This window comes from Bombina bombina, chromosome 7 (genome assembly GCF_027579735.1).
Source record: "Bombina bombina isolate aBomBom1 chromosome 7, aBomBom1.pri, whole genome shotgun sequence".
NCBI classification, from domain to species: Eukaryota; Metazoa; Chordata; class Amphibia; order Anura; family Bombinatoridae; genus Bombina; species Bombina bombina.
Genome location: NC_069505.1, coordinates 432374919 through 432396978, shown reverse-complemented (window position 1 = coordinate 432396978; position 22060 = coordinate 432374919). Strand labels below are relative to the sequence as shown.

General features: G+C 41.6%; 1 protein-coding gene across 3 annotated transcripts in view; it reads right to left on the bottom strand.

The window, feature by feature from the left end:
• The window catches only part of TCF20 (transcription factor 20), a 222420-nt gene that overhangs the window by 141364 nt on the left and 58996 nt on the right, over nt 1-22060 (bottom strand). For all 3 annotated transcript variants that reach the window (XM_053721334.1, XM_053721333.1, XM_053721335.1), the window contains exon 2: nt 13084-18602. In XM_053721334.1, the coding sequence (XP_053577309.1) occupies nt 13084-18576 (5493 nt within the window). In that variant the 5' untranslated portion in view covers nt 18577-18602. The remainder of the gene's footprint in view (nt 1-13083; nt 18603-22060) is intronic.

The window sequence follows — 22060 nt, the reverse complement described above, 5'->3', positions numbered from 1 at the left end:
GTAAGGGATAGAGCACACACTAGCCTACTATACAGATGTGTATATATGTAAAGGATAGAGCACACGCTAGCTTACTATACAGACGTGTATATATGCTAGGGATAGAGCACACACACTAGCCTACTATACAGACGTGTATATATGTAAGGGATAGAACACACACTAGACTACTATACAGACGTGTATATATGGAGAGGATAGAGCACACGCTAACATACTATACAGACGAGTATATATAGGGAGGATAGAGCACATACTAGCCTACTATACAGACGTGTATATATAGAGAGGATAGAGCACACGCTAGCCTACTATACAGATGTGTATATATGTAAGGGATAGAGCACACGCTAGCTTACCATGCAGGTGTGTATATATGGAGAGGATATAGCACACGCTAACATACTATACAGACGTGTATATATGCAAGGGATAGAGCACACCCTAGCTTACTATACAGATGTGTATATATGTAAGGGATAGAGCACACGCTAGCTTACTATACAGATGTGTATATATGCAAGGGATAGAGCACACCCTAGCTTACTATACAGATCTGTATATATGCAAGGGATAGTGCACACGCTAGCTTACTATACAGATGTGTATATATGCAAGGGATAGAGCAGACGCTAGTTTACTATACAGACGTGTATATATGTAAGGGATAGAGCACATGCTAGCTTACTATACAGACGTGTATATATGCAAGGGAAAGAGCACACCCTAGCTTACTATATAGATGTGTATATATGCAAGGGATATAGCACACACTAGCCTACTATACAGACATGTATATATGTAAGGGATTGAGCACACGCTAGCCTACTATACAGATGTGTATATATGGAGAGGATAGAGCACACGCTAACATACTATACAGATGTGTATATATGTAAAGGAAAGAGCACACGCTAGCCTACAATACAGATGTGTATATATGTAAGGGATAGAGCACAAGCTAGCTTACTATATAGACGTATATATATGTAAGGGATAGAGCACACGCAAGCTTACTATACAGATGTGTATATATGGAGAGGATAGAGCACACGCTAACATACTATACAGACGTGTATATATGTAAGGGATAGAGCACAAGCTAGCTTACTATACAGAAGTGTATATATGTAAGGGATAGAGCACACGCAAGCTTACTATACAGAAGTGTATATATGTAAGGGATAGAGCACACGCAAGCTTACTATACAGATGTGTATATATGTAAGGGATAGAGCACACGCTAGTCTACTACGCAGATGTGTATATATGTAAGGGATAGAGCACACGCTAGCCTACTATACAGACGTGTATATATGTAAGGGAAATAGCACAAGCTAGCCTACAATACAGTCGTGTGTGTATATATATATATATATATATATATATATAAGGGATAGAGCACACGCTAGCTTACTATACAGACGTGTATTTATGTAAGGGATAGAGCACACGCTAGCTTACTATACAGATGAGTATATATGTAAGGGATAGAGCACACACTAGCTTACTATACAGATGAGTATATATGTAAGGGATAGAGCACACACTAGCCTACTATACAGATGTGTATATATGTAAGGGATAGAGCACACGCTAGCTTACTATACAGACGTCTATATATGCAAGGGATAGAGCACACCCTAGCTTACTATACAGATGTGTATATATGTAAGGGATAGAGCACACGCTAGCTTACTATACAGATGTGTATATATGCAAGGGATAGAGCACACGCTAGCTTACTATACAGAGGTGTATATATGTAAGGGATAGAGAACACGCTAGCTTACTATACAGACGTGTATATATGCAAGGGAAAGAGCAAACCCTAGCTTACTATGTAGACATGTATATATGCAAGGGATATAGCACACACTAGCCTACTATACAAACGTGTATATATGTAAGGGATAGAGCACACACTAGCCTACTATACAGATGAGTATATATGTAAGGGATAGAGCACACGCTAGCTTACTATACAGACGTCTATATATGCAAGGGATAGAGCACACCCTAGCTTACTATACAGATGTGTATATATGTAAGGGATAGAGCACACGCTAGCTTACTATACAGATGTGTATATATGTAAGGGATAGAGCACACGCTAGCTTACTATACAGAGGTGTATATATGTAAGGGATAGAGCACACGCTAGCTTACTATACAGACGTGTATATATGCAAGGGAAAGAGCACACCCTAGCTTACTATACAGATGTGTATATATGTAAGGGATAGAGCACACGCTAGCTTACTATACAGATGTGTATATATGCAAGGGATATAGCACACACTAGCCTACTATACAAACGTGTATATATGTAAGGGATAGAGCACACGCTAGCTTACTATACAGACGTGTATATATGCAAGGGAAAGAGCACACCCTAGCTTACTATGTAGACATGTATATATGCAAGGAATATAGCACACACTAGCCTACTATACAAACGTGTATATATGTAAGGGATAGAGCACACGCTAACATACTATACAGACTTGTATGTATGTAAGGGAAAGAGCACACGCTAGCCTACAATACAAATCTGTATATATGTAAGGGATAGAGCACAAGCTAGCTTACTATACAGAAGTGTATATATGTAAGGGATAGAGCACACGCTAGTCAACTATGCAGATGTGTATATATGTAAGGGATAGAGCACACACTAGCTTACTATACAGACGTGTATATATGTAAGGGATAGAGCACACGCTAGCTTACTATACAGATGTGTATATATGTAAGGGATAGAGCACACGCTAGTCTACTACGCAGATGTGTATATATGTAAGGGATAGAGCACACACTAGCTTACTATACAGAACGTGTATATATGTAAGGGATAGAGCACACGCTAGCCTACTATACAGACGTGTATATATGTAAGGGAAATAGCACAAGCTAGCCTACAATACAGTCGTGTATATATATATATATATATATATATATATATATATATATATATATATATATAAGGGATAGAGCACACGCTAGCTTAGTATACAGATGTGTATTTATGTAAGGGATAGAGCACACGCTAGCTTACTATACAGACATGTATATATGTAAGGGATAGAGCACACACTAGCTTACTATACAGATGTGTATATATGTAAGGGATAGAGCACACACTAGCCTACTATACAGATGTGTATATATGTAAGGGATAAGGCACACGCTAGCCTACTATACATATGTGTATATATGTAAGTGATAGAGCACACGCTAGCTTACTATAAAGATGTGTATATATGTAAGGGATAGAGCACACGCTAGCTTACTATACAGATGTGTATATATGTAAGGGATAAGGCACACGCTAGCCTACTATACATATGTGTATATATGTAAGGGATAGAGCACACACTAGCCTACTATACAGATGTGTATATATGTAAGGGATAGAGCACACGCTAGCTTACTATACAGAGGTGTATATATGTAAGGGATAGAGCACACACTAGCTTACTATACAGATGTGTATATATGCAAGGGATAGAGCACACGCTAGCTTACTATACAGACGTGTATATATGCAAGGGAAAGCACACCCTAGCTTACTATACAGATGTGTACATATGTAAGGGATAGAGCACACGCTAGCTTACTATACAGATGTGTATATATGCAAGGGATAGAGCACACGCTAGCTTACTATACAGAGGTGTATATATGTAAGGGATAGAGCACACGCTAGCTTACTATACAGACGTGTATATATGCAAGGGAAAGAGCAAACCCTAGCTTACTATGTAGACATGTATATATGCAAGGGATATAGCACACACTAGCCTACTATACAAACGTGTATATATGTAAGGGATAGAGCACACAGTAGCCTACTATACAGACGTGTATATATGTAAGGGATAGAGCACACACTAGCCTACTATACAGATGTGTATGTATATATATATATATATATATATGTAAGGGATAGAGCACACGCTAGCTTACTATAAAAAAAAGTGTATATATGTAAGGGATAGAGCACACGCTAGCCTACTATACAGACGTGTATATATGCAAGGGATAGAGCACATGCTAGCTTACTATACAGACGTGTATATATGTAAGGGATAGAGCACGAGCTAGCTTACTATACAGATGTGTATATATGTAAGGGATAGAGCACACACTAGCCTACTATACAGATGTGTATATATGTAAAGGATAGAGCACACGCTAGCTTACTATACAGACGTGTATATATGCTAGGGATAGAGCACACACACTAGCCTACTATACAGACGTGTATATATGTAAGGGATAGAACACACACTAGACTACTATACAGACGTGTATATATGGAGAGGATAGAGCACACGCTAACATACTATACAGACGTGTATATATGTAAGGGATAGAGCACACCCTAGCTTACTATACAGATGTGTATATATGCAAGGGATAGAGCACACGCTAGCTTACTATACAGAGGTGTATATATGTAAGGGATAGAGCACACGCTAGCTTACTATACAGACGTGTATATATGCAAGGGAAAGAGCACACCCTAGCTTACTATACAGATGTGTATATATGTAAGGGATAGAGCACACGCTAGCTTACTATACAGATGTGTATATATGCAAGGGATAGAGCACACGCTAGCTTACTATACAGAGGTGTATATATGTAAGGGATAGAGCACACGCTAGCTTACTATACAGACGTGTATATATGCAAGGGAAAGAGCAAACCCTAGCTTACTATGTAGACATGTATATATGCAAGGGATATAGCACACACTAGCCTACTATACAAACGTGTATATATGTAAGGGATAGAGCACACGCTAACATACTATACAGACTTGTATGTATGTAAGGGAAAGAGCACACGCTAGCCTACAATACAAATCTGTATATATGTAAGGGATAGAGCACAAGCTAGCTTACTATACAGAAGTGTATATATGTAAGGGATAGAGCACACGCTAGTCAACTATGCAGATGTGTATATATGTAAGGGATAGAGCACACACTAGCTTATAATACAGATGTGTATATATGTAAGGGATAGAGCACACACTAGCTTATAATACAGATGTGTATATATGTAAGGGATAGAGCACATGCTAGCTTACTATACAGATGTGTATATATGTAAGGGATAGAGCACACGCTAGTCTACTATGCAGATGTGTATATATGTAAGGGATAGAGCACACACTAGCTTACTATACAGAACGTGTATATATGTAAGGGATAGAGCACACGCTAGCCTACTATACAGACGTGTATATATGTAAGGGAAATAGCACAAGCTAGCCTACAATACAGTCGTGTATATATATATATATATAAGGGATAGAGCACACGCTAGCTTAGTATACAGATGTGTATTTATGTAAGGGATAGAGCACACGCTAGCTTACTATACAGACATGTATATATGTAAGGGATAGAGCACACACTAGCTTACTATACAGATGTGTATATATGTAAGGGATAGAGCACACACTAGTCTACTATACAGATGTGTATATATGTAAGGGATAAGGCACACGCTAGCCTACTATACATATGTGTATATATGTAAGGGATAGAGCACACGCTAGCTTACTATACAGATGTGTATATATGTAAGGGATAGAGCACACGCTAGCTTACTATACAGATGTGTATATATATGTAAGGGATAAGGCACACGCTAGCCTACTATACATATGTGTATATATGTAAGGGATAGAGCACACACTAGCCTACTATACAGATGTGTATATATGTAAGGGATAGAGCACACGCTAGCTTACTATACAGACGTCTATATATGCAAGGGATAGAGCACACCCTAGCTTACTATACAGATGTGTATATATGTAAGGGATAGAGCACACACTAGCTTACTATACAGATGTGTATATATGTAAGGGATAGAGCACACGCTAGCTTACTATACAGATGTGTATATATGTAAGGGATAGAGCACACACTAGCTTACTATACAGATGTGTATATATGTAAGGGATAGAGCACACACTAGCCTACTATACAGATGTGTATATATGTAAGGGATAAGGCACACGCTAGCCTACTATACATATGTGTATATATGTAAGGGATAGAGCACACGCTAGCTTACTATACAGATGTGTATATATGTAAGGGATAGAGCACACGCTAGCTTACTATACAGATGTGTATATATGTAAGGGATAAGGCACACGCTAGCCTACTATACATATGTGTATATATGTAAGGGATAGAGCACACACTAGCCTACTATACAGATGTGTATATATGTAAGGGATAGAGCACACGCTAGCTTACTATACAGACGTCTATATATGCAAGGGATAGAGCACACCCTAGCTTACTATACAGATGTGTATATATGTAAGGGATAGAGCACACACTAGCTTACTATACAGATGTGTATATATGCAAGGGATAGAGCACACGCTAGCTTACTATACAGAGGTGTATATATGTAAGGGATAGAGCACACGCTAGCTTACTATACAGACGTGTATATATGCAAGGGAAAGAGCACACCCTAGCTTACTATACAGATGTGTACATATGTAAGGGATAGAGCACACGCTAGCTTACTATACAGATGTGTATATATGCAAGGGATAGAGCACACGCTAGCTTACTATACAGAGGTGTATATATGTAAGGGATAGAGCACACGCTAGCTTACTATACAGACGTGTATATATGCAAGGGAAAGAGCAAACCCTAGCTTACTATGTAGACATGTATATATGCAAGGGATATAGCACACACTAGCCTACTATACAAACGTGTATATATGTAAGGGATAGAGCACACGCTAACATACTATACAGACTTCTATGTATGTAAGGGAAAGAGCACACGCTAGCCTACAATACAAATCTGTATATATGTAAGGGATAGAGCACACGCTAGTCAACTACGCAGATGTGTATATATGTAAGGGATAGAGCACACACTAGCTTACTATACAGACGTGTATATATGTAAGGGATAGAGCACACGCTAGCTTACTATACAGATGTGTATATATGTAAGGGATAGAGCACACACTAGCTTACTATACAGATGTGTATATATGTAAGGGATAGAGCACACACTAGCTTATAATACAGATGTGTATATATGTAAGGGATAGAGCACATGCTAGCTTACTATACAGATGTGTATATGTAAGGGATAGCGCACACGCTAGCTTACTATACAGATGTGTATATATGCAAGGGATAGAGCACATGCTAGCCTACTATACAGATGTGTATATATGGAGAGGATAGAGCACACGCTAATATACTATACAGACGTGTATACATGTAAGGGAGAGAGCCCACGCTAGCCTACTATACAGACGTGTATACATGTAAGGGATAGAGCACACGCTAGCCTACTATACAGATGTGTATATATGTAAGGGATAGAGCACACGCTAGCTTACTACACAGGTGTGTATATATGGAGAGGATAGAGCACACGCTAGCTTATAATACAGATGTGTATGTATGTAACGGATAGAGCACACGCTAGCTTACTATACAGACGTGCATATATGTAAGGGATTGAGCACACGCTAGCTTACTATACAGATGTGTATATATGTAAGGGATAGAGCACACGCTAGCCTACTATACAGATGTGTATATATGTAAGGGATAGAGCACACGCTAGCTTACTATACAGACGTGTATATATGTAAGGGATAGAGCACACGCTAGCCTACTATACAGACGTGTATATATGTAAGAGATAGAGCACATGCTAGCTTACTATACAGACGTGTATATATGTAAGGGATAGAGCACACACTAACCTACTATACAGACGTGTATATATGTAAGAGATAGAGCACATGCTAGCTTACTATACAGACGTGTATATATGTAAGGGATAGAGCACACACTAGCTTACTATACAGAAGTGTATATATGTAAGAGATAGAGCACACGCTAGCTTACTATACAGACGTGTATATATGTAAGAGATAGAGCACACACTAGTCTACTATACAGAGATGTGTATATATGTAAGGGATAAAGCACACGCTACCCTACTATACAGATATGTGTATATATGTAAGGGATAGAGCACACACTAGCCTACTATACAGACATGTATATATGTAAGGGATAGAGCACATGCTAGCTTACTATACAGACGTGTATATATGTAAGGGATAGAGCACATGCTAGCTTACTATACAGATGTGTATATATGTAAGGGATAGAGCACACACTAGCCTACTATACAGACGTGTATATATGCAAGGGATAGAGCACATGCTAGCTTACTATACAGACGTGTATATATGTAAGGGATAGAGCACAAGCTAGCTTACTATACAGATGTGTATATATGTAAGGGATAGAGCACACACTAGCCTACTATACAGATGTGTATATATGTAAAGGATAGAGCACACGCTAGCTTACTATACAGACGTGTATATATGTAAGGGATAGAGCACACCCTACCCTACTATGCAGATGTGTATATATGTAAGAGATAGAGCACACGCTAGCTTACTATACAGACCTGTATATATGTGAGGGATAGAGCACACGCTAGCCTACTATACAGACGTGTATATATGTAAGAGATAGAGCACACGCTTGCCTACTATACAGACGTATATATATATGTAAAGGATATAGCACACGCTAGCTTACTATACAGATGTGTATATGTGTAAGGGATAGAGCACACCCTAGCCTACTATGCAGATGTGTATATATGTAAGGGATAGAGCACACGCTAGCCTACTACAGCATGACACCAACACACACCAAGCAAGAAAATACATTAATTGCATTTAATTTCTCATTTTTAATTGATTTTCCGGCATATTACATATTAGTGTGAAAAATCTGCATCATGAAAGACCACATATAAATGTTATTTCTGTTGGACTAAGAATCAAAACAAATTAAAGGGCCACAAAGGACAAAATTTAGATACACACATTTGGATTTAAATTTTACACAGAAACATGTTTGCAATGTGCGTCCATTTACAAAGTGCTGCTAGTAAGCTAGTGGGTTTCAGCGGCATACGCACATATGCTACAAGAAGATTGTGATACAAACACTAGGTAGTGGTGTGTGTTGTTTCAGTGAAGACTATTTGAGTCATACAAGCGACACAGTGACAAGGTGCACGGCCCACACAGCATATGTGTATAAATGTTTCTATTTAGATAGACACATTTCAATGTTGTCTTTTCCATCCCTTTAATAAATATCTAAACAAACTTTCAGTAGGCAATGCTGTAGCTAGATATACACCACTGTCTGGCTTAATTAAACATTTAGAGCTTGTAATATAAACAGGTTTATGTGTTAAAAAAAAAACTGCATTACACTTTTTTTTTTGTCCCATTTTCCTTTAATTTAGCTCAGAAAATTGTTGTTTTTTCAGTTCCACTGAGTTTCTAATAAAGTTTCCCCTTATCTATCTCTTCTGCTAAGAACATTTAGGAACAAATATAAAAAAAGCAATAAAAGAGTGTGAGCAAACCCTTTACCATTTATATATTAAACACAGCTTTGTTTGCACAGATTTTATTGCTTGCTTAATACCTGTCCCCTAATTGTCCTGAGCAGAATAGACAACACACAGCAGTGCATATTACTTATACAAAATTAAACCATAACACTTCGATCTTTACTATTTAATCAGCATATTATTTCATAGGCTGACCAGGGAATACATCATTATGTCAGGCATTTATTTACATAAGCGCTAATCTATTCTGCATCGGTGCATGTGCACCATCATTCAGAAATTCTGTACCTGTATTTTTACACATCCACTGCAAGATACAAACTAGTTTTAATAAAGACAAAAACGTCTTAGGGCCCCATGATAAGGTAGCCAAATCAGACGTGGTTTTTCTCACATACTGTCACAGGGGCTGTCCTGGTGGAATTATTGTAGGCGAGTGGCAAAATGTCTCCTATTAAAAGTAATGGAGCTCGCTGGAAAGGGACACTTTGCAGGGGGCGCACTTTAAAATGAAATACTCCAGCTAATATAAATCCCATTACGCTGCTTTCTGTGTATAGCATCTTAAAATCGCATACATTTATGTATGAAAACAATGCGGCTTTGTATTTTGTACTTATAAGTACATATTTCTATAGGTTTTTTGCACATAAATTATAATTTAGGCTGTACATATTTAAAAAGATTTATTCTCGTTTAATTTACATTCAAATCTTACGTTTTGTATAAAATACAATTTTTCGTGAAGAATTTTGTTACGATTTTTGATGCACCTTAACAATACAATGTTGTCCTGCATATTTTTGTGTGATTTGTTCAAATATTCTTTTTGTAAGCACTTTTCTAATGTCTGCATCTCCTCTCCATATGAAAATGCTGTATACGCAAGCCCTTTAACAAGACACCCTGTTTTCATTCCACCAGGGAAATAGGACCGGCACATCCTTTAATAATCTCGCCAGCCCAGAGACTTTTATATCATAGGGCCCTAAGACACAAACCTGGTGTGGAAGGATCTATATAAACAGCTTATTGATAACCTGGCTAATACTACCTGGATATGCTGGTTACTATGGGCCTGATCACAATCTTGTGTTTTTTCTATTTATTTGCTTCAGCCGGTATTGTTGGTGCCTTTTTTTTTTTTTTATTGTTCACAATTCCAAAATGCTTCCGATTTTAAAGGGACAGTACTTGAAAATTGTTATTGTTTAAAAAGATAATCCCTTTATTACCCACTCCTCAGTTTTGCATAACCAACACTGTTATATTAATACTTTTTACCTCTGAGATTACCCTGTATCTAAGCCTCTGCAGACTGCTCCTTATCTCAGTTATATTAATATACTTTTTACCTCTGTGATTACCCTGTATCTAAGCCTCTGTAGACTGCTCCTTATCTCAGTTATATTAATATACTTTTTACCTCTGTGATTACCTTGTAGCTAAGCCTCTGCAGACTGCTCCTTATCTCAGTTATATTAATATACTTTTTACCTCTGTGATTACCCTGTATCTAAGCCTCTGCAGACTGCTCCTTATCTCAGTTATATTAATATACTTTTTACCTCTGTGATTACCTTGTAGCTAAGCTTCTGCAGACTGCTCCTTATCTCAGTTATATTAATATACTTTTTACCTCTGTGATTACCCTGTATCTAAGCCTCTGCAGACTGCCCCTTATCTAAGTTATATTAATATACTTTTTACCTCTGTGATTACCTTGTATCTAGGCCTCTGCAGACTGCCCTCTTATCTCAGTTCTTTTTACAAACTTGCATTTTAGCCAATCAGTGCTGGTTCTTACATTATCATTCTCCACGGGAGTAAGCACAATGTTATCTGTATGGCACACATGTACTAGCACTGTCTGGTTGTAGTGCACGGGAGTAAGCACAATGTTATCTGTATGGCACACATGAACTAGCACTGTCTGGCTGTAGTGAATGGGGTGCGAACAATGTTATCTATGTGGCACACATGAATTAGCACTGCCTGGCTGTAGTGCACAGGAATGAGCACAATGTTATCTATATGGCCCACATGAACTAGCACTGTCTGGCTGTAGTGCAGGGGAGTGAGAACAATTATATCTACATGGCACACATGAACTAGCACTGTCTAGCTGTAGTGCACGGGACTGAGCACAATGTTATTTATATGGCACACATGAACTAGCAGTGTCTGGCTGTAGTGCACGGGAGTGGGAACAATATCTATATGGCACACATGAACTAGAACTGTGTGGCTGTAGTGCACGGGAGTGAGCACAATGTTATCTACGTCACATGAACTAGCACTGTCTAGCTGTTGTATAAGATTTTAAAAGCACTGAATCTGAGATAAGAGGCGGCCTACAGGGGCTTAGTGTTTATAAAATATATTCATATAACAATGTTATATTTTTAAACAATAACAAAAATCAAGTAGACTGTCCCTTTAATACTCCTCAAGCTCAAACCTATCACTTCCCAAAACAATTTAAATTTCTTAAATAAAAAGAGAAAGCGCTCAACCTGGGAACGAACAATAGCATAATAGCTTGTTCTATGGCTAGTTTCCACAAAAGAAGCAGCCTCTTTTTGCTCAACATGTGCCTTTCACAGAGAAGAACTTTACTGTAGCATAAACAAGATAAACGATAAAACCCCAGACGTACGTTTCGGCCTAATGTGGGCCTCGTCAGTAAGGTGCACCCATATCCCTCTTGGCACACTGAGCAAGGCCCACAATAGGCTGAAACGTACGTCTGGGGTTTTGCCGTCTCTCTCGTTCAGAGAGGGATTGCCTAGTATTTCGGGGCTGGACTGTACTGTGAAGTCAGGATCAGACTGATATGCTACAGGAAAGTTCTTCTCTGTGAAAGGCACATGTTGAACAAAAAGAGGCTGCTTCTTGGGTGTTAACTAGCCATAGAACAAGCTATTATGCTGCTGTTCGTTCCCAGGTTGAGCGCTTCTCTCTTTTTATTTAATATAAAATCCTTAACTGCATCTTTACTCTTCCCATTTCGTAGCATAAACACCAAATGCGCAGGATTTACGGACAAGCAAAATGGTGATTTCAGAGTTTGCTGATAACATTACAAGCTATGTTCTAATAGTGTGTAGTGATGTGAATAGGTCACTTGTATGCAGTTAACCTCCAATACCACAAAGATATGTATTTATGTCTCTAAGGGATTTGAGCAGGGGCATTAGTGGATGTGTGTCTGTTAAGCTCTATTAATGTAAACATTAAGCAGGTAGCACTTGTATCTGTAACAATATCTAATATGGCAGCCGGTAACGTCAGGGTGTTGCGCACATGTTACATTACTGTCTGAGGCTGATCATCTCCTTTTAGCTATGGAGAAACAAAGCAGTAAATGTGTTGCGTATTGTGATCATAACAAACAGGACTGGCACAAGGGTAGGAACATTTTTCGCCAAACTGATGATAATAAAGTGCTGCCAATAAACAATAAAAAATTAGTGATCATGACCAAGTCAACCTCACATAGGGCTCGTCTACAGCAGTTAACATTACATATTCAACAATAGATTGTGATCAACCACTATGTCCTTTAATCTGTGTTTGAAAAGTAATAAGAAAAATCAGGACTCACCATTTCTCGGGCGATATCAACAGCCTCTTGCAGCCCGTACAGACGTCCAGAGACAAAGTAGACACCATTGGCCCAAAGGACACACCCCTCATGCATCCAGAATTCATTGCTGTCGAGAGGTAGTTGGGGGATTGGAAACCCTTGCTCAGGGCCAATATCTGCAGTGGCAGTTGATGGCCCACTAGAGTCCACAGGGGTCAGTTCACAATGGTCAGTTGTCTTCCTACGGGAAGGTACAGCATGCCTGGAGGAAACACATTCCCCTGAGCGGTTCCGGCGCTTGTAACGGGGATGTGCAGACAAGCTGCGCTGCTCTCGAGCTTCCTCTTGCTCCTCCTCTTCCTCTTCATCAGAGTCAGACTTTGAGCCATCAGATGCATCTTTGTGTCTAACCTTCACCTTTTGTGGGGTTTCGGATACCTTTTTGGGAGGGGGATTCTTAGAAAGGGTTGAAGCATATTCTTGGGTATAGAAAGGTCCAAAAAGATCTCCAAGATTTCGGTAATTAGCCCACTTACCACAAAGAGAGCAGACAAGAGGGCCAATTGTTGCAGATTCAGTTACAGCTGGTCCTTGAACCATAAAACTAGATGATGGCAATGCTTTTGTGTCTGTGCTAGGTTGTGGGGACGAGGACCTCTGACCTTTCCTTGCAGAGTTGAGCTTCTTCCAACGCTGCTCTTCTTCTTCAGCATTGATGAGAATACAGGACAAGCCTAAGTCTTCTCGGTTTTCTACATGGATATAAGGGAAAAAGGATTTTGCTTTGTTCTCTGTCTTGTCTATGGTTTGACTGGCATACTTCAGTTTGATCTCAGGCTCTATAGGTGCCACAATGGGAGCTGCCTGCTTTCCTCTTCTTCTCCTTGGTGTTCCAGCAGGCTTCCTCCTCTCTCTCCTCATCCTTTTTGGCTTTGGCTCTGCCTCTGAGCCTTGCTCCACTGTTGGTTGCTGTTGCATGATAGGTGTTAATGGAAAAGACTGTGCTGTAGGAGGCAGCAATTGCTGATGGTCTTGTGGTTGTTGCTGTAGTTGTAGCAGCAACTGCTGCTGTTGTAGCTGTTGCTGCTGTTGAAGCTGCTGCTGCTGTTGTAGCTTCTGCTGCTGCTTTTTCTGTTTGTTGACACTGCCAATAGGGCGTCCTTTCTTTTTCCCAGAGGGAAAGTAACCTTTTGGGGGTATAATTTCTGTTTTGGGTAGAACAGGACAAGGGGTGGAGGCAAGCTTTTCTTTATCCACAGCCTCATGTGGTTGAACCTGGGGCAAAGAACATTTTGGTTCCAGGATTGGAGATGGTCCCCTTCCTTCCATGTAATGGTTGGATGGCTGCTGTGCTGGCATTCCAGAAGACAAATGATCATTGGGGTCCATGAACTGCTCATCATTTTCCTTTTTTATCTTTTTCTCATCACGGGTATTCCAGAGATCTAGAGATTTTGGAGAAAGGCTCTTTACTTTTGCCTCTTCAGTGCTGGCAATATCCATTATTGAATCACTTGGTCTTTCTGCAGTATCTTGCAAGGATTCATTCACACCTTCTGATCCCTGATTCTTTAGGGATAGAATATCATCAAGCGTTACAGCTTCACCTGCATTCTCTGCACTGTTTGGTGCTGAACTTCGTCTGACATTAGGTGATGTGATTTTTTGCACTATGGCTTCCAGTTTCAAGCCCCTTCCCTTGCGGGGAGGAAGGATTTTAGTCTTGGTGGGACTAGAAAGAGACACAGCTGGTGGGCTCTGTGGTTGAGGTCCACCTTTAGAGAGATCTTCTGATAGTGGGGAGCATTCGGTGTCTTTACCCCTTGGGGATAACACGTGGGATCCAGACATTTTCTCAAACCCGTCTTTTGGTAGAGGAATGGAGGGGCGACCCTTGTCATCAGGTGTCTGTCTCTTACTAGGAATGGGGGAAATAAAAGACCTGACTCTCCTCCTCATAATTAGAGGATTGTGATGAGACTGTTCATCAGGGCCGGGTGGTCGGTGGGCATTACAACCAGCTTTTGGCAAGTCAGCAGATTCTCCGGGTCTAGGGATATGTGTATCTGTTTGACTAATGGGACTAAATGGTTTCTGAGTAGCCCCCACAGGAGATCCAATCTTTTTCACAGGAGATGTCTGACGGCCCAAGTTCCAACTAGTTGGTTCCCCTGGGGGAGTCTTCTGGTTTCGTTTTAGCTCCAATGTTGTTAGGTTGGTAGGACCACCCTCACCAACACGCAACTGGCGACTAAAATCTAAGTTGCTAGATTCATGGTACTGCCCTGAATGGCTATATCCTAGACCTTCATTCTCACTCCTTCCTGGACTACGAACATGGAACTGATCCTGTCTTGGGCTTTTGCGTGAAATTTCCTGACGATGTTGTGAAGCTGAAAGTATAGCTTGGGCTGAAGTTCCCAACCACTCTTTGTATTCATCCTGCTGATATATCTGTCTCTTGAAATGTAAAGGAGAAGTGTATGCAGGATGTGGCTCCCCATAAGAACTTGACCTGGAGTTTGTATGAAAAGCCAGAGAAGAATTATCAGTATTCTGGAAAAAGGCAGAGTAGATAGCTTCCCGGCTTGCTCGATCTGAAAGATTCATCACAGGATTTATATGATGAGTGTCTGTTGGACCTCTACTTCTTCCTGGAGACATCTTCAACTTATCACTAAGATCCTGTGACTGAGAAGGTGATCTTCCTCGGGACCCCACCCTACCAGTCCCCCTTCTTGGGTGTGGTGCACGGCTGTTATGTGAACTATAGTCTTGGTTGAGGTCATAAGTCATGGATCTTGGGCTGGTGTTGCTTCTAGATAGTTCCTTTGTGCTATATGGCATGCAGTGATCACCAGCTCGTTTTCTGTGCATTTTTTGAAGTTCAAGGTCTTCTACTTTAGGTGTTCCACTTTGATTGGTCTTTGTGTCTAAAGACATCATGACACTGGGTAGGATTACAGATTGACCAGGCCTGCTATCAGAAGATCTTTCTTGCCCAGAGCTAATATGATGAGAGCTAGAAGGATCACGAACAAGCTGTCTCAGTGGTGAAATGTCACATATTACAGATCTCCTTTCAGAAGGACCACCACTAGGTTCATGGCAGGATGCTGGTGGTTCTACTTCAAACTTTCTAGTTACTGGATAATCTGCAAGGTTTATTTGTTTAACTTCAGGAGCAGACTTCCTATCCCAAGGCCCCCAGTGTGGTGTTTCCAAGTGAGGTGCAAGTGTCTTTCCAAGAATACTGCGATTAGGTAGTTCATTGGCTTGACTCATGAGAACATTGGGCCTCAATGACTGTTCAGAGCTTACAGTCACTACTGGAGGCTCCTGAGTGCTTCTAGCATATCTCCTTTCTTGCTGATGGTGTCCTTGTAGGACCTCTTGTAAAAGGCTTGGAAACTTCTCACTCCTACTAGAACTGGGTTTTCTATCAGTCTGTCCTGCAAAAACCCCAGTTTCTGTATGTTTGGAAAGTTGGGGCAAGCTGCTAGCATTTCGGAAACTTGATGACCCTTCCTTGAAGCTAAAACCAGGACCCACTGGAGATTTTGGAGTCTCTGCACGTGGCGTAGTATTTGTTGCTGTAGATAGTGACTGAGAATCTGTGGTGCTAGGTTCTCCATTCTGACTGGTAGTACAATCCTCAGGGATTTCTTCATCTTTAGCAGTTTCAACTACCTCATCACGTGATGTTGTCTCTGCATCATTCTCAGAGGTTGGTGGAGGAACCTCATCCACTGCCTTCTCTGCTCTGTTTGTCACTGTCTCCATTGAAACGATAACTCCAACAGATTTCTCACTTGCCTTGGGCAAATCCTGAAATGTCTCTGTAGGCTCTGGTGCAGTCTCAACTTCTTCCACTGGGGTTTTTGCAGGAGGTTCTATCTGCCATTCTTGGGCTGGTGGGGAAGCTGGTTTTTCAGAGGAAGGCCCTTTATATCCGGCTTCTGAGCTTGTGCTCTGCCCACTGAGTTGCCTCACCCTCTCTCCAGGGTCAGCTGAACTGCTAGAGCAGCTGCCATCCAAGGACTCTGCCATTGGTGACTTGAGCTGCTCTTCAGCCTGAGAAGAGGTCTCCGAGTTGGCACAACTGTCAGTCTTCCTTGATGTTCGCTTTCCACTTTTTTTGTGAGGTGTCAGAGCATCGGAAAGTAACATATGTTGCACTGTATTGGGAAGGTTAGCCACCTGGCTACTCAAAGCACTAAGGCTACTAAGACCAGGATCAGTAAGGCGTTTCTCAGGGGGACCTTCTACTCCAAAACCCTTGAAGCTTCCAGCATGGGTGTTAGGGCTTAACTGTGGCATCATTTGTAAGATCCGGTTTCTGGATGAAAGAGAGACATTACCTTGTCCACACTGGAGGTTTTCACCACTTGTCATCAGAGGTGATGGAGTGGAGCTGCAGGTTGGAGACTGTACAACAGAAGCTGCTGGAGATGGGTTAGAAATAGGGCTAAAATTCTGCTGAAACTGCATTGGGGAGCGTACAGGAACCTCAGCTTGGCTGTACTGCCCAGTCTGGCTTTGTAAAGGGAGTTTAGAAGAGTTAGAATACTGCATCACATGAGAAGGCTGCGGTTGCGGCTGTTGTTGCTGCTGCTGTGGCTGCTGCTGTCCCTGTCCACCACTTTGAGGTAACTTAGAGGTCTCAAAGCTTTTCAAGTGCTGACTAGTGTAGCCACTGTATCCTTGGGTCCCATAGGATGATCCAGGCATATGACTCTCATATGGAGAGCTGGTACTTCCAGGACTATAACTCTCATAGTTTGTCCCAGACTGTCCAAACCGTTGAGAAGCTGGAAAAGAACTAGAGGAAGAGCCTGCAGGAGGCTGGTAGTGTTGCCCGTACTGTCCCACACGCAGTGGGTATCCAGCAGGTGAGCCAAGTGGAGTAGAACGTTGCATTTGCTGCAGGTGTGATGTGCCGGTAGATGCTGGAGAATTGCTGGCCTGCGAAAGGGGTTGGTGTGATTGATAGAGCTGTTGCCTCAACTGCTGGCCAGGCATATGAGATGGATATTGGCTCCCGCTGGGGGAATAGGAGCCTGGGAAATCCTGTGAGTACTGGGACAGGTTGGCTGCAGCAGAATGTTGACCTGCAAACTGTCCATGATGTCCTTCTCTGCTATAGTGTGTGCCAAAACCTGGGGTGTTTGCACTGCTGCTATTCCCTTGTGGAGGCCCATAACTTTGTACAGGGCCAGATGGCCGACGCTGTGGGGTCTGGCTTCCAGAAGAAGTCCCCTCTTTGTTCCCAAGGTAGTAGAAATCACTTGATTCTTTGCGGTAAGCTGAGTAATTTTGCAGACCAGGACCTTCACCTGAAGGCATTGCTGCGGGTGCACTTGACCCTCCTCGACGACCTCCATAGCTGCCCTGAAACATCTGAGCTTGCTGCCGTGGGCTATATTCTTCCAACCTGGATGTTCCATGGGCTTCCGGGGGATAGCTCTGTTGGTTACCATGGTAACTGCTCTGTTCCCGAAAGGACTGCATGGCGCCAGGGAGATGCCCCTCGCTTCCTGCAAAAAAAAAATAATAAGATTATTAAACGGATGTGGGATCTAGTAACTAAACTAGAAATGCACTAAAATATAACATCACAGGACATTGTGTTCACCCTCATTGCCTGTGGAGTGATCTGCACCACCCACGACGATGAAGCTTTGACTTTCACACACACACGATTTACAATTAAACGGACATGAACGTCAAAACTTTAATAAGCATTAACTAGTATTTTTTATCTCTGTGCTTTTGACAGATTTGCATTTTAGCCAATCAGTGCTCACTCCTCTGTAAATTCACGTGCATGAGCTCAATGTTATCTATATGACATACATGAACTAACGCCCTCTAGTGGTCAAAATGCATTCACATTAAAAGGCGGCCTTCAAGGTCTAAGGAATTAGCATATGAGCCTACCTAGGTTTAGCTTTCAACTAAGAATATCAATAGAACAAAGCAAAATAGGTGATAAAAGTAAATGGGAAAGCTGTTTAAAATGACATGCCCTATCTGAACCATGAAAGTTTATTTTAGACTTCACTGTCCCTTTAACTTACAGGGAACCTTTTCCCAACCTTAAAGGGACATGTGCTAAATGAAAATGCTTGAATTGCTTGTTAGAATTATGTGTTTAAATATAGAGAAAGGATTAAGCACACAGTTACCGTGCAGTCAGAATTAAACTCTCCTGGATCAGACAGAGAAGCAATTTTAAAGGGATAGAAAGGTTGAAAACTAACTGTGCATAGGAGTATTTCAATGTGAAATAAGAGCATTTTTGCAATATACTTTCATTAGCTATTGCTGTGTTTTTTTCTGTGGCATACGCACATATGCTGTGAGGCCCGCGCACCAGTATACAAATACTACGCAGTATTACACATCGCCAGCTCTCCGAGGGTGTGTTGTTTGTATACTGTTGCACAGGCCTTGTAGCATATGCGCGTATGCCACTGAAAAGTATATTGCACAAATGCTGATATTTTACATTGAAATGCACCAATGTCATTCTTTACCTTTTTATCCCTTTAAGAGACTTTTCAGCTTACTTCTATTATAAAATGTTCTCTTGTTGAAAACCATATCTAGGTAGGCTCAGGAGAAGCAACGCCCTACTGGGAGCTAGCTGCTGATTGGTGGCTGCACATATATCCCTTTTGTCATTGGCTCACCAGATGTGCTCAGCTAGCTCCCAGTATTGCATTACTGCTCTGGAGATTACTTTAACTATGTGTTTAACCAAAGGCTCAACAAACCCAGGCACCTGCGCTCTGGTTTGAAATCCCCAAAACACCCATGGGTGCCCCTCTTCCCTCCTGCCAGCCACCATTTAGCATCTGGAACCTTTCTAGGCCTCATAACTGTTAAATCCAACTTCTATTGGGTTATTATAATAAAGCATTTGTGAGTGTAATAAAATATTGTGTATATGTATATATATGTGAGTGTAGAGGACACAATGCTAACAACGGGTGGGTACAAAAGGCACCACAGCCTGAAATTACCAGACACCCTAAAAAAACTAAAAATATAGACAACATGGGTAAAAACCTGAAGCCCAGGTAACTGCTCATTAGTTGCACCACCAGCAAAGCCGAGCTAGAGACCACTCCGTCCCAGAGTCCGTCAAGCGCAAACAGCCTCCGAGGAGTCAACCCCGCGGCTCTCGACTCCCATGAAGAGAACTCGGCCGAAAGACTAAAACTCAACAACAGCCCTCCGTTACCGGGCTCCAAGGAGCGTCCCCTCTCAGCAACAGACGCTGGTAGAAAGGAGAAGGACATCAAAAGTCCTCCCACCGATGGGGAGGACAGACTCTAGAGGAAAACTGTCAACGCTGCATAGATTAACCTATCCCCAACCTTCCCTCCAGGATAATGGTCCCAGCCCAAAGGCTAGTCAAAGACTGAAGACAAAAGTCCCAGACCTCTGGAAGAAAAAGGATAGATCTACGAGGAGCAAAGCCTCCAAGAAAAAACTCTGGCCAATACTACAAATGGCCTGCTACGGAGAGTCAGGACAGACTTGAGCTCTACACTGTTATCTTCCCTAAAGAGGAACACTTCCCAAGAGAAAAAGGGTTCTCAGACCCCCAGCATCTAAGTATTAGAATCCAACATTTAACAGGAGCCCAATCAGGGTTGAAACATCTAGCCTCCTGCTGCAGGATCGGTGGAACCAGTAACTACTCCACATCTTCCTTTCCAGGATTCTGAAAACGCAAGAAGGGGAAAAAAAAAAAAACCTTACAAGGCAAGAAAACAAGGACCCACAGGTCGATATAGATACTAAGGTAACTCCGAACCAGGAGAACCCATCCCCCTCTCCAGGAGAGAAGGGGGCTAAAGCAACAGAAACCACCCTACCATAGAGTTGAGACTCCTTGGCCACACAACCACAAAATCGCAAGGATCGGTTCCAGAGAAGAACGTTTTCAAAAACGGAATCTAACAGACATGAGCTTCAGAAAAATAAAATAAAATAAACACATCCATCCGGATCAAAAATAAAAAGGAAGGCAGCACCCATCGGTTGAACGCCCAAGGTGAATGAGAACGGCAACGGGACCAGCCGATCAAAGGCCGCATTCACCCGAACTCAGAACTAGAACCAAAACATAAGGAAAACATAAAACGGAAACGTTAAGGAGATTGGCTTTATCCCCAAACGTTACATCCAATTTGCCATCCAGCATCTAAGGCCTCGGATCCCACTAGGACTGGGATCATCTAACATTGCCAAAATGTGCTTTAAAAGAACACAGACGTGCCAGCCTATAACGGAAGGCAAAATCATCCCTCGTCGGATCAACGAAAGACCCTGATGTTGGGGCCCCTGAAGCCTCAGAGGCCAACACTTCCCCCGGTAGCCAAACTGAATCAGGCGATCCCATGCCCGACTAGCCCTGGTTAACAGAAAACGGACAATATCTTAGAAATATTTCACTTGGAAGATATAAATGAGTCAGCACCATAGAAATGGCCATGCGGAACCGTGCCGTATCCTTTGGAGGAAAAGAGCCACCCTCCGGAGGAGTAAAGGCCATAGGGACACCTGCTTGTGTAGCCGAGAAAGGGTCTGGGACATGCGCCTCATGGCACATGGAAACCTCCGAGGCGGATGGCTCAACGCACTCTAGGCTCCCTGATTCGGGAGAAGAGAGTACCCTAGAACGGCAATTGGAACATAACTGATGGGCATTGATTACCCGGGCCATTTCATATTCATCACAAGACGCATGCTCCGTATCGGAGACATCCGTGTCTAAAATATCAGAATCCTCCATAATCTTGGGATTACAAAAAAGACAAAAACTAACTGACACCCTTTTTACACCCCCAATGGCTGGGGCACTCTCTACCTCCTATGAACCAGACACACGAGCTAGACTCTCATTCGCACACAGTCAGCCTACAGAAGTGAGAAACAAACGTAACCGCGCCCGTCACGAGGTCACCATGCCAGTCACAAA